At 44.6% G+C, this 13,951-nt stretch overlaps 1 protein-coding gene across 10 annotated transcripts in view; it reads right to left on the bottom strand.

Moving 5' to 3' along the window:
* PDE1C (phosphodiesterase 1C) overlaps positions 1-13,951 on the bottom strand; it is a 347,029-nt gene that overhangs the window by 31,679 nt on the left and 301,399 nt on the right. For 9 of the 10 annotated variants that reach the window (XM_064169719.1, XM_064169720.1, XM_064169713.1 and 6 more), the window contains 4 exons: positions 11,891-12,011; positions 8,833-9,008; positions 4,529-4,828; positions 1,510-1,584 (listed from right to left, as the gene is read on the bottom strand). In XM_064169719.1, coding sequence (XP_064025789.1) covers positions 1,510-1,584; positions 4,529-4,828; positions 8,833-9,008; positions 11,891-12,011 — 672 coding nt within the window. Of the gene's footprint in view, positions 1-1,509; positions 1,585-4,528; positions 4,836-8,832; positions 9,009-11,890; positions 12,012-13,951 lie in introns of those variants that run through there. The other variant, XM_064169718.1, reaches the window with a different exon arrangement.

The following is a 13,951-nucleotide window of genomic DNA, read 5'->3' as shown; positions in this document are numbered from 1 at the left end:
ATCACTTTGCTAGAGCAACAGCAATTTGGAGTAATTTCCTAAAAGGAAGCAATAAAGGAAACTATCATTCTGACCTGCAGTAGTTACAGTGAGGTCAGCTCTCCTGGCCATGAAAACAAAGTGCTGTGCTATTTACAATTAGGAATTCAATCACAGAATCAATCAGGTTGGAAGAAACCTCCAAGCTCAGCCAGGCCAACCTAGCACCCAGCCCTGGCCAATCAACCAGACCATGGCACTAAGTGCCCCAGCCAGGCTTGGCTTCAACACCTCCAGGGACAGTAACTCCACCACCTCCCTGGGCAGCCCATTCCAATGCCAATCACTCTCTCTGCCAGCAACTTCCTCCAAACATCCAGCCTAGACCTCCCCTGGCACAACTTGACACTGTGTCACCTTCTTCTGTTGCTGATTGCCTGGCAGCAGAGACCAACCTGACCTCATTACAGTCTCCCTTCAGGTAGTTGTAGACAGCAATGAGCTCTGCCCTGAGCCTCCACTTCTGCAGGCTGCACACCCCCAGCTCCCTCAGCCTCTCCTCACAGGGCTGTGCTCCAGGTCCCTCACCAGCTTCATCACCAAAATTGCTGTGTTTCCATGGATTTCACTGTGCACTTTTTGCACAAAGATAATGTTACCTCTGACTTCCCTCCCCTCCCATTCTGCTACCTAACACTTTAGCAATTGGTTTTGGAGCACCATACATTCAGATTCTGTGTCAGAGCCCTGTGGTACACAGCTGAGGAGATACAAAAGAGTGAACAGGCCACAGACCTTACAGATGGTTTTCCACTTTGCTGAGGCTACTAAAGCATCTGTAGGCATCTACACTAAGCTCAGACCCATCTGAATTCATTCTCTAACGCCTTAAATGCTGTCTCATGGCTTGGGATTGCTTCAGTTCAACAATGTTTCTTCAACATCCCATTTAAATGGCACCTTTAACACGACCTCTAAGCTGATGTGCTCAGTATTGCTTTCTCCTCAGACCCGTGGTGCAGCAGCACTTGGCAAGTTCTCCCTCAGACAGTCAAGTCAGGAAAGCTTTGTGTTTAGATTGTCCCAACACAACACAGCATTACACACAAAAAAAGCTACACAAGGTGTGTCTGGTTTTCCTTAGCTCTGCTCTTTCACACCTTCCATGCAGCTTCACCTAAGAGTAAGCAGAACGTGGCCCAAAGAAAGCCAGAAGGACAGAATCTCACAATCCCACATTCCCTACTCCAAGAATCCAGGATTTTTCTTGCAGGCACTGCCCAAATATGGATGGATAAGGCTTAACCAAGAGATAAACTAAGTGGTGCTAGGCATCATGTGAAAGGGATGATTTTTCTCCAGAATGCCCTGATGGTTTGCTTTAAATCTCATGACTGTTTCTGCTAAGTCTGTTTCTGGTTACCACACATTTTCTTTCAGTTCCACAATAAACTGCAGCTGCTTAGGAAACAATAGATTGCATATATAAAGAGGTGGGACCCAAAAAAAGCAGTAAAATAACGTCCTTACCATCTGTTTTCTTTGCTTCATCCCCCACACTGGATTGATCTTTTTTGTCCAACTTATTGTCTTCCTTTAATTCACCTAGAAAGAAGCGATAGGAAATGTTATAAGCATTTTAATGCAGAGTGAAGTTTATTAATGCCTATAACTCAATCAAACTGCAGCATCCAAAGGAGATGTTCCTTAGGAGAGCAAGTCTCAATTCACAGGGAACTGGATTAACACATTTTCAATAGAATAAAGTACCAGGCAAAAAATATTATGCACAATCTCCTTCTCAATTTATTCTAATTGTTAACATCTTTTTAAGTGAACATGCAAGCTCATAATCCCTCTGGTTCTATGTAGGGCATTAAAAACCTGAGAACAACTTTCATTTCCACATCAGGGCTATGAAACAGTTCTGCTTTTAAAGGACCAAGATCCTGCAAGACTTCATCCTAAGTCTCTGCTTTAAAGAACCACCTTAGTTATAGAATCATAGAATCAGTCAGGGTTGGAAGGGACCACAAGGATCATCTAGGTCCAACTCACTTGCTATAGGCAGGGACACCCTACCCTAGATCAGGTTGCCCAGAGCCTCATCCAGCCTGGCCTTCAACACCTTCAGAGATGGGGCCTCAACCACCTCCCTGGGCAACCCATTGCAGGCTCTCACCACTCTCATGAGGAACAACTTCCTCCTCACATCCAGTCTGAACCTACCCATCACCAGCTTTGCTCCATTCCCCCTAGTCCTGTCACTCCCTAAGCTCACTAAGCTCCCTTCCCCCTAGTCCTGTCACTCCTTAAGCTATTTCCTAAGCTCACTGCAGGGGTGAGAGAAGAATAACAGCAAGTTGGTACAGGACCAGCAGTGACATCCTCAACCTATCACACTGCCACTGTCTTGGGCTTCTTGAGCAGAGAGCTGCTCTAAGCAGGGCTGAGGTGTCTGTTTGATGAAGACAGCCTCTGTATGAAAAACATTTCCTTCAAGAAAATGGATCTAGCAAAGCACCAAGGTCTTCCCACATTTCCTCCACTATCACACAGCTGATGGTTATGGCAAGCTAATAATACCTTATTTGATCATCACTTGACCTTAAGTGTGTGCAAGAAAAGATGATGACCATTCACACACGTAGAATCAGTCAGGGTTGGAAGGGACCACAAGGATCAGCTAGTTCCAAGCCCCCCTGCCATGCCCAGGGACACAGAGGTTATTGCACAGAGTGATCTCCCTGAGGAAGCTCCTGGGCAGGGATTGACTGAGAGAAACTTTCAACTCACTTGACAACACAATTGTTGAACTTTCATTGAGTGGAAGTTATTATGAAGAGGAGACTTCAGAGTATTGCAATATCTACCCTGTCATACTGCCAGCAGCACAGCAGAACACTGATCATAATCATCTTTCTGAAAGGGACTACAGAGGCAGAAAAATAATAAGGCAAATACTTTATGATGAGATATTAACATATAGGTGGAGAGGCAGCTGTGGTGAACCAAGAGATATAAACGTTAAGATTTCATCAGTCTCCAAAGACTCCTCAGTGATTGCACCTCATAAAGGCCTCTACCCATAAATTAGAGAGCAGAATTTCTTTTCCTGAGGAAGACACCAATTTTCAGAAATCATTGTAATTCCTTTCAAAGCATTCTTGACACCCACAGCAGAGAGAGATTGCAGGAAGAGGTGCTGTCAAAAATCACTAGAGTACACTTAACCCTGCTACTGTCAGAAGCATGTAAAACAAAGGATTTCAGAAGAAAACTCTGATGAAGACTTTATATGCCTCCCAAATGTTTTTGTCCCCTTGGGGGCCCATTCCTGTTCACCCACATAACACTGTCTGAAGACAAATTTCCTATGGAAGAGAGCAGGACAGCTCCAATCCCCACAGCCCTTTCAGTCTTAAGATAACCAATAAATGGAATCTAATGCTGAAGGGATCCCTGGGAAGGGCCAGGAGCCAAGTGAAACACGTGAGAATCACATCAGGAATGTTGTAAACAGAATTTCTGCCTCTGCTGCCATCTAAACTCACTGCCTGAGCCTTTTGATGTCTGTGTGCCCACTCAGGCATTTTCTGAAAGGATGCTTCCAAGTCAGACTCCTGCTGGTTTTGGACTAGCTGATCCTTGTCAAATTTGTGACAAGTCACATGTGGCTTTACTGCCACTTTTGATAACAGCTTCAGAGAGCAGGGGCTGAGGAGGGAAGCCCAGTGAAACGTTCTAATTTTACATTTGAATGCTTAATGCAATTAAAACCAACCCTTTTTTCTCCCCCTCCTTTTTTTTTTTTTCCCTTCTGCAAAGCATGATTTTTACCTTAATGCAATTCTATAACAAATTGAGTCACTGGAACAAAAAGGATGAGCCACTCCAAAAAGAATTTCTCTCAAAAAAAAAGATTTGTGACTGCCATCATTTTAAAACTGAGCAAAAGAAACACATATATATAAAATAACTTAGAGACATTCAAAACCCTCCTGGATGTATTTCTGTGTGGACTACCCCTAGGTGATCCTTCTTTGGCAGGGGGGTTGGACTTGATGATCGCTGGAGGTCCCTTCCAACCCCTAATATTATGTGATTCTGTGATTAAAACAGAGGTGGTGGTGGGGGAATACTCTGTTCCAAAACTTATTCCTTGGACTTAGTTCAAAGATACATTTAACAGAGTTTCTAAACCAGTTTTGGCTTCTCCTGTCAGTTGCCTGAGCAGCAAAGCTGTTCATTGAACAGAGAATATTTGTTTCTGTTTTTCAGCCTCTGTATTGTAACAGTCTGCTTTGTTTCCAAGAGAAAAGACATTTTTTCCCTTGCTGCCAAAGTGTCTAAGCAGCTGTGAAGAACCTCATATCTTCTATGGAAGAGCACTGCTTTGGACTTAATTTGCAGTTTCTGATTCCCATATGCAGGTCACTATGCCACTGTCCAGACAGAGGCTCTGGGCCCAGGACATCAGGTGCCCCAGTCTCTGAGGTGTGATAATGGTTTCAGGGTTGCATTAACACTTCAGTGGAAGAGAACTTACCGTTGTGGACATGCTGTTTCTGTTCTCCAACTGCGTAACGAGAGTCCTCTCCCTTATCTGTTCTGGGTGCATTTTTCCCTTGAGAGGCTTCGTGTTTGCTCACCCCAGTTTGCCAAGTCCCACTTAGATGATTCTTACTGGAATCTGCACTTTTGTTTTCACTAGGATTTGGTTCTCTGCTGTTCTCTGTGTTTGCTGCTGTAGCATCTTCAGCTGGCTTCTTCTCATCCTTTTCATCCGTTTTCTTCTCGTCTGTTCCCTGATGAGCGTTTTCTTCTGCTTCTTTCTTAGCTTTTTCTTCTGCATCCTCAGCAAAGAGAGAAGATAAGCAAGGAAAGAAATCAGGATTATCAGTCAATTTGACAAGAATGAGACAACTCACACACCTAAACCTACTTCAGTTTTTTTCACTGAGACAACATTTAGACACTGACTTGGCAATTTGAGAAAGCATTCTGAGAAACACTCCACCTTGGCCTAGGTGGCTATTATCTGCATGTCCTATTTTTGCCATCGTTCACCTTTGAAAATGGAGTTCCTCAGAATTCTTAAAAAGCAAGTTAAAAAGAAGTATTTGCTCTCAGAGGATCTAGGGATGCCAAGGGTAGCTTCAGTTTTGGTGTATGGTAATCAGACATGCAACATTCAGTTTATCTCACACCTTACCGGGTCACTTTGGGCACAGATGAAATCTTGGCTCTTTGATATCTACTTTTCTTGTTTTCTCTTGTTGGAAGCAACTTGGAACAACAGTTTCCTTGTCTCTTCTCTTCCACTTACCATTATCCTTTCTTTATGCCTCTGTCCTTCCTTGGCACATCAGTATATTGCTGCTACCACTTGCCCTTCCATCCCAGAAAGTCTTACAGTCCCTCACAAATATGCAAAGGCATGAATTCAGACATAAGAGCTAAAAGCCAGTAGCACTCTAAAACACTGTCTTTCAGAAAAGAATGAATCCATGGAATCACCAGTTTTCCCTCTTCCAGACACTGCTCTATTCTTATTTAAACCTCAGGTACTTATAGGTCACAAATTACTTCGGCTCCACGTATTGAGACTGCTACAGTTCTAGTCCACGTTAGGTACAGCACAGCCCAACAGACTCAGCTGCAAAGGCTCTGTGTAGCTTCCTGCATCATGCTGGAAAATAGGACACAACTACAGACCCCCTGCAATCCTTGAACCAATGAATATGACTAGGTATGCAGAGATTTCATGCAGAGACTCCAAAATTTCCTCCCTCTTATCTATGATCAATCTGCAAAAGCAGCTGAGCATCTTAGCACATGCTCAGTTTGGAACCTGTGAGCTTACACGGCTTCATAGCATATCCATACTGAGTCTAAGCATTCTGGTGAGACTGCTCTATGCCTCTATCCAAGATTTCTGGGACAGTAGTATCCTGGTCCAATTGCTATTTGCTGTCCATCCAGAGTCAGATGATTTATCTGTCTGCTCCTTGGAATTGTTTCGGTTTTTTTTCCTGGCACAGCATCTTGATGCAATGCAGGACACCAGTCCAAGGAGGGTAAGCAATATAAAGCCCTGCTGTGCAGCAGGCCCTGCTGCATAAGGCTAAGGCAGACAAGGCAGAAGGGGGTCCAGAGACTTGCTTCAAGTCAGGAGCCAGAGAGCAGCTCAGCAAAGGTTTTGATGCATGGGCTCTGGAGTCCCGCAACAGCTTCCCAGTCTCCAGCTATGGTATGCTGAGCCAAATGTTTGTATATGTAGAGTCATGGAATTGTTTCAGTTGGAAAAGACCACTAAGATCACCAGATCCAACTGTTGGCCTAACACCACCATGGCCATTAAACCATGTCCCAGAGTGACATGGTGATCTTTCAGGATAAAAACATGTGTGTGCTCGTGCAACTAAATGCCCCCAGAAGCACAGAAGCTACGTGAAAGTCACTGAATTCAGATGAAAGCTGAGACTTCTTCCTGGACCTTTGACCATAATCCAATCCATTGGAGAGGATGGTTGGCAAAACCACAAACTTAACTATGCAGAGCCAAGGATTGTCAGAAAAGTAAGGATAAAATGATCTGTGAAGGGTTCCCATGTCTGATAATGCAGACTGGTGAGCTCTCTGCTTTCAAGTGATCAACTAATTCTTCCACAGGCTACCCTCGGGAGCTGCTAGAAGGATGTTTTTATGAGGCAACTAAAACATTCTTCTGTCCTGCTAAAGCATTAATAACCAAACACTTACAATTAAGACACACTGCCAAAAATGGACATGAAATACTTGCATCAATAGCTATGAGGAGCAGCAGCAGCAGTAGTTAAGCAATGTGTACGCATCCACTGGAATCAGAGCTTGACACTTAGATGTGCACTTTAGGAGAAAGTCTTTATGCAAAGCACTGCAAATGGCTACAGAACACATTTACAAGTTAAACATCCAGAATCTATTATGATCTGCTCCATAAGACAAGATTTATTTCCCCACAGGTATCTCCTGCACATAGGATTTTTATCTTACATCCTTAGTAGATGAAGCAGATATAGAATCATAGAATCAACCAGGTTGGAAGAGACCTCCAAGATCACCCAGTCCAACCTATCCCCTAGCCCTATCTAGTCAACCAGACCACAGCACTAATGTATAGGGACAAGTTGAATTGACATCCTGAAAACTGATTAACTCTATTGGCTTCATCCACCTAACATTCCCATCCTGTGAGACACTGATCATATCAAATGCTTTGCTTCTTTGGTTAGCTTTAGTTTGGTCCACAAAGAACTGTGAAATAGTAAATGCCAATTATAAACTAAAAAGCTTTTGAAAAGTCCCTGGCAAATTAGCAGCTCTGGAATGATGTTTTTACTGTTATGGAAAGTCTAGGAAGGCTTTTCCCCAAATGGGGAGTTTTAATCAGAAAGGGAAAGTTAATGTGAATAATAATGCATGCTTTCCTGCACCTTTAGACAGGCCTTTCAGTTGGAGACTGGCAAAGCAGAGAATTAAGTCAAGTCTTCCACCAGCCCTGAAGCCAAGGCCACATTAGATGCAAGCTGCATTTACATGAAATATAACAACTCCATTAAACAAGAGTATGAGTAACAAGCAGCTCAGAGAAGAAACTGCTTCATAAACAGTTCAATGAATAACAAACAAACTAAATCATCAGTAACACATTCCTCCTTTTCTTGCAAAGATGGTGTAAGCCACCTGATGATTCAAGGAAACCTTGTCCAGCCCTTTGAGACAAGAAGTGGTTATGCCTAAGTCATTGCCAACAGATGGCTCTCATTAATTCTGAAGCATCTCCAACAATAGAAATTCACCAATGTGTAATCTATTATCAGTTTCCAATCACCTGCCAATGTTTTCTCCTCTTGACAGCTAGGGTATTTGGACAAAAACATAGTTCCTGTATTTTGCAGATGCAGTAGGCTGCAGAAAACTGTTTTCAGTTATAAACCTCAGCTCTAAAGAGGCATGGTCATCTGCATTGCTGTACTCTATAGGTTGCAGCTCTAAGTCTGCTTGTTTCCTGAGCTGCAACGAGCACAGCACAGCTAGGGAGGGATCCTTGTTACTGGTGGAAGCAGAGGAGGAATGCCAGAGGGGTCATAGAAGCAAGGTCTTTGGGTGAGGTTTTTTGGGGGATTGTTTGTTTGTTTCCTGGTTGGTTGGTTTGGTTGGTTTTATCTGCTTAAGGCTTTGGTTGGTTGGTGTGTATGTGTTGGTTTTGTTGGTTTGGAAGGAGTTTGATTGTTTGGGGGGTTTTGGTCTGTTTTGTTTTTTAATAGCATGACAATGTTGAGCCCTGACCAACTGGAAGCCAACCCAGCCTTCATATTCTTCTGAAATATTTGAAGTCTCTCCTGTGAGCATTTGCAGCATAGCTCCCAATTCACTATCCAAGTCACCACTTGAAATATGAAGGCAGCTGTGAATGCAGAATACCCTGTCCTCCCCTGAACTATCATCCATACCTCTTTCAATCTAAGCAGTGAGCAAATGATAACCTATCCCTACAAATGCTGCTCCACCTATTTTTGCACCCACCCTGAGTCTGACTCACGACTTCAGGGAATCTCCATTAGAATTTCATTTGCTTTCCTCCCACTGTCCACATCCTCTTCATCATGTACTCTTACACCACGTAAGAAGAGTATAAAGCAGAGATGAGTCACAATAGTCCTAACTTTCTGAACTCACTGTAGGTTGTTGACCTTGAAAAGCAGATTCTTCCAAACTAACAGTGCTTATTTGCAGAATTTTGATTGAAGAAGAAGAAGAAGTGGTCAAAAGAATTGTTATTCTTTCACTAAGAAGCCTGGCTGTTACCTTTGGTGGCTTGAGCTTTCCATTTCTCCCGGTTCTGCTGCACCACCTCAGTCCAGGTGGCTTTAAAACATTTGAAGTCCACAGTGAGTATGGAGCAGTTGTGTGAGGCACTTCCTTCGGACCCAGTGCTCTTGACACTTGATCGTTTAACTTCAGAGGGATTAATACTGTTCAGACTGGGACACAATATCACAAAACACAGAAGAAATCAGTATCCCATATGCCCAAATGCAGCCAAGAAGAAACAGTAACTGTAAGTCTAGGTAGCTTAACGGAGTCAGCCAGGAAAAATAAAGCCCAGCTTGAGTCCCTCATCCTCCTCACCTTCCCTTTCACTCCAGGGAAACCAACAAAATAAACAACACACCCCGAGACAGTATTAGAAAGAAAGGTCAGGGGTTTTTTGTATCCACACTCCCTAAGAAATGGAATCACTCACAGTGTTGTGTTGTCTTTGTTGTGCATTGACACTCCCTAGATATTAATTGGCGAGTCAGACAATTCCATGGCAAGCATGTCAAAGGAGGAGCCTCCCAGAGTTCACCAATGAGAGCCACTAGGCACAGGATGGGACGTCAACCACTGTCCAGGGCTTGGTGACTTCACCTTGAGGCTGAACTCAGGCACTTGTTCCAGTTACAGACCCTAAAGATGCCTTTGAAGGATGGCTGCTTCATTGTGCACATTTCAATAAAGACAACCGCCATAGAACATCTCAGTGGTCAGGATTTGCAGCAGTGATATCTCAGTGCTCAGGATTTGCAGCAGTGATATGTCAGTGCTCAGGATTTGCAGCAGTGATATCTCAGTGCTCAGGATTTGCAGCAGTGATATCTCAGTGCTCAGGATTTGCAGCAGTGAAATCTCAGTGCTCAGGATTTGCAGCAGTGATATCTCAGTGCTCAGGATTTGCAGCAGTGATATCTCAGTGCTCAGGATTTGCAGCAGTGATATCTCAGTGCTCAGGATTTGCAGCAGTGATATCTCAGTGCTCAGGATTTGCAGCAGTGAAATCTCAGTGCTCAGGATTTGCAGCAGTGAAATCTCAGTGCTCAGGATTTGCAGCAGTGAAATCTCAGTGCTCAGGATTTGCAGCAGTGAAATCTCAGTGCTCAGGATTTGCAGCAGTGATATCTCAGTGCTCAGGATTTGCAGCAGTGATATCTCAGTGCTCAGGATTTGCAGCAGTGAAATCTCAGTGCTCAGGATTTGCAGCAGTGATATCTCAGTGCTCAGGATTTGCAGCAGTGATATCTCAGTGCTCAGGATTTGCAGCAGTGATATCTCAGTGCTCAGGATTTGCAGCAGTGATATCTCAGTGCTCAGGATTTGCAGCAGTGATATCTCAGTGCTCAGGATTTGCAGCAGTGAAATCTCAGTGCTCAGGATTTGCAGCAGTGATATCTCAGTGCTCAGGATTTGCATCCCAAGAGAGAGAGAATTCTGACTTGACAGCCCTACTCCAGGGAGCACAAGTCACAAGGCATTTGAATGCCAGCAGAGCAAGGGAAATGATTTTCCCCCTTTACTCTGCCCTCCTCAGACCTCGCCTTGAGTACTGTGTACAATTCTGGAGCCACCAACACAAGAAGGACATTTAACTGTTGGAGTGAGTCCAGAGGAGAGCCATGAAGATGCTCAGAGGGCTGCAGCATTCTGCTGTGAGGGTGGGCTACAAGAGTTGGCGCTGTCAGCCTGGAGAAGAGAAGACTTCCAGAAGACCTTATAGTAGCCTTCCAGTATCTGAAGGGGGCCTACAGGAAGGCTGGGGAGGGACTATTGACAAGGCCTTGTAATGACAAGACAGGGGGTAATGGGTTTAAACTGGCAGAGGGTAGTTTAAAACTGGATGTTAGAAAAAAGTTCTTTACAGTGAGGGTGGTGAGACACTGGAGTAGAGGTTGTGGCTGCTCCCTCCCTGGAGGTCTTCAAGACCAGGTTGGATGAGGCCTTGAGCAACCTGTTCTAGTAGGAGGTGTCCCTGCCTATGGCAGGGGATTGGAACTGGATGATCTTTGGGGTCCCTTCCAATCTAAACCATCCTATGACTCTGTGTGTCCTGGCTGTGAAACTGCTAAAAGAGCAGTTTCTCTCCAACAGCAGAGCTGGCTGAATGGGCCAGGACTCCTCACACCCAAACTCCAGGTGAATTCTGGTGCTCCTTCACACATCTGGGTAACTCTAAATACCGTTACCAAAATGTGCTTACACTTCAAAGTCCTCTTACGTATTTCAACCCCATTTACACTTCCAGACATGCCTTCTAATGACTCCCTCTACCTTCTCTTTGACAGCTCTAAATGTGACCTGGTTGCATGGCTACAACCATTTGTGCTCACTGCTCATTTGGCTCGGGTTCATGCCAGCCTCCCTCTTTGCCTTCCTGTGCTAGTTTGAAGCAAGCTGGAATGTTTTGGTAAAAGAACTAGATAACAGGCAGTGAAATGAAAACAATTGATGTCAACTTCTCTCACAGTCTTGCTGAGAGCTCTGGGAAGAAGTAAACTTTCTCCATTTTGTCTCTCACTCTTGCTTTTGCCTTAGACCTAGTCACATCTCATTAACCTTGCTCCTACTAACCTTGCTCCCTAACCTCTTGGCTGCACCTCTCTTCTTCCTGAGAACTGGGGTAAGGTTGAGAGGGCCGGGGGAGGTGTTGGGGTGGTTTGAGAGCCCCTCCTGGGGACTCAGGTTTCTGGGAGGGGAGTTGTGCTTTTGTATTGTTTATCCTTTGTATATTTCTGTATATAATTGTATATAACTGCATATATTGTAAATAGTTGCTTGTAAATTCTGCTAGCTGTAATTAAATTGCTTCATCTATATTCCCAGGGTCCGTCTGAGTTAGCTGGGGCAAATACAAAGTGTGGGGGGGCGGGGTAACCCCCAAACCATCACACTTCCCCTGGGCTGGAGTTTCCCTGCAACAAAGTCACTGTCACAAAGCGAGCCGTAGCATCAGAAACATAAGGCTTCAAGCCCCATGGGGGGAAGCCAGGAGAGCTGGTGCCAATGGCAGCATGTGCAAAGTGAAGGCAGAGGGTGTGTGGTTATTCACCTGGAACGCCTGAACCCAGACATGCCAGAGCGGGAAGCTTCGTCGATGAGCGGAGTCACAATCTTCTCGGTCATGTCAGTCAGCACAGTAAAAGTGGGTTCCACAATGAAATCAATGAAACCTGAGCAGAAACACAAGCAGAGTCAAGCAGGCAAGAGGTGGATTTATGAGGAGCCACTGCCTCAATGATTGCAGACAATCACACTGTAAAAGACAGAGCAAAGTTATTACACTTTGGAAAAGGCATAGGCAAATACTAGAAAGGGAAAACAGAGGTACAGTAATCCCTGACCCAAGAGCCTGGATACAACATAAAGTGTACCTCCTTAAACACTGCAAAGAAACTGTGGCAAACCAGAGCACAAACAGATGAATCAGAACTACTTTTGTGCGAGGAGTGGACTATTTAAGCCACATCCCCAGAGGATCTGGATAAAACCCAGTTTCAAAGATGAGCTCCCTAAAAGCAGAAAATTAATTTAGCAGTAATAACACTGGTAAGCTTTGCTGGGGTGGAGTTACAGTGCAGATCTCCCTCTCTGCACGTGAAAAGGGTGCTGGGAATACTCTCTCCTCAGTGCTCAATCCAACTGCTCTTATTGACAACAAAACTAAAGATTGAAATGCTTTCCCCATCACTATCAATGCACGGGAAGGATTTCCACTTCAGTACACAGATTGGCAGAGGTGAATATGGCTCTGATCTGAATATTGCTGTCTACAACTACCTGAAGGGAGGCTGTAGCCAGGTGGGGGTTGGTCTCTTCTCCCAGACAACCAGCAGTAGAACAATGGGACACAGTCTCAAGTTGTGCCAGGGGAAGTACAGGCTGGATGTTAGGAGGAAGTTCTTCACAGAGAGAGTGATTGGCATTGGAATGGGCTGCCCAGGGAGGTGGTGGAGGCACCATCCCTGGAGGTGCTCAAGAAAAGCCTGGCTGAGGCACTTGATGCCATGATCTAGTTGACAAGATAGGGCTGGGTGCTAGGTTGGACTGGATGATCTTTGAGATCTCTTCCAACCTGGTTGATTCTATGATTGGGAAGGGCAGAGTGAAAGGTTCTGAGGCCATAAACTCATGAGATGAAAATCCAAGCTACACTGAGAAAAAATGTGAGCAGCTTACACTACCTCACAGCTTCCCCTCAATTCTCACCAGGGCAAAGGCTATTTCCTTGTCTTCATTTCAGCACTTCACTTAGCTGCTGCATGTAACCAGGAGAACAATGCCTCTCTCCTTACCTAAAGATGCTAACATTTGAACATGGTGATTTAGTCTGTTAATTAAGGCCCCTTAATACCAAATAATGAGCCTAGATTTTAAAAGCTGTTAATGCTAATGACCCTTTTTTACCATTCTTTTTCTCCTTTAACAGGGTGAGCACGGTAAATATTTCTGTGCCCCAGTGACCACGATGATTTTAACAATTAACACTGCATGCTGAGGGTGGATTGCAGGCACGTGCCTACTGTTCATTCATTCCACCTAGGAACATCACCCCAAAAACCACTGCCTAGGGGACACTTTCCTTAAAACCCTTCAGAAAAAAAGGAAAAGGAAAAAATGGGGGGGGGGAAGGAAAGGAAAGAAGGGAGATTTAAACTAGATGTTAGGAAAGGGTTCTTTACAGTGAGGGTGGTGAAACACTGGAACAGGTTGCTCAGGAAGGTTATGGGCTACAAGAGTTGGGGCTGTCAGCCTGAAGAAGGGAAGGCTTCAAGGAGACCTTATAGTAGCCTTCCAGTATCTGAGACAGGAAGGCTGGGGAGGGACTGTTGACAAGGTCTTGTAATGACAGGACAGAGGGTAATGGGTTTAAACTGGCAGAGGGGAGTTTCAAACTAGATATTAGGAAAGGGTTCTTTACAGCAAGGGTGATGAGACATTGGAGTAGGGGTTGTGGCTGCTCCCTCTCTGGAGGTGTTCAAGGCCAGGTTAGATAAGGCCTTGAGCAACCTGTTCTAGTAGGAGGTGTCCCTGCCTATGGCAGGGGGTTAGAACTTGATCTTTGAGGTCCCTTCCAACCTAAACCATTCTGTGCACATGTCAGCCTTTACCC

This window comes from Pogoniulus pusillus, chromosome 32 (assembly GCF_015220805.1).
Source record: "Pogoniulus pusillus isolate bPogPus1 chromosome 32, bPogPus1.pri, whole genome shotgun sequence".
In the NCBI taxonomy this organism is placed as follows: domain Eukaryota; kingdom Metazoa; phylum Chordata; class Aves; order Piciformes; family Lybiidae; genus Pogoniulus; species Pogoniulus pusillus.
Note: the sequence above shows the minus strand (reverse complement) of the source record. Positions and strands in the feature narration are given on the sequence as shown.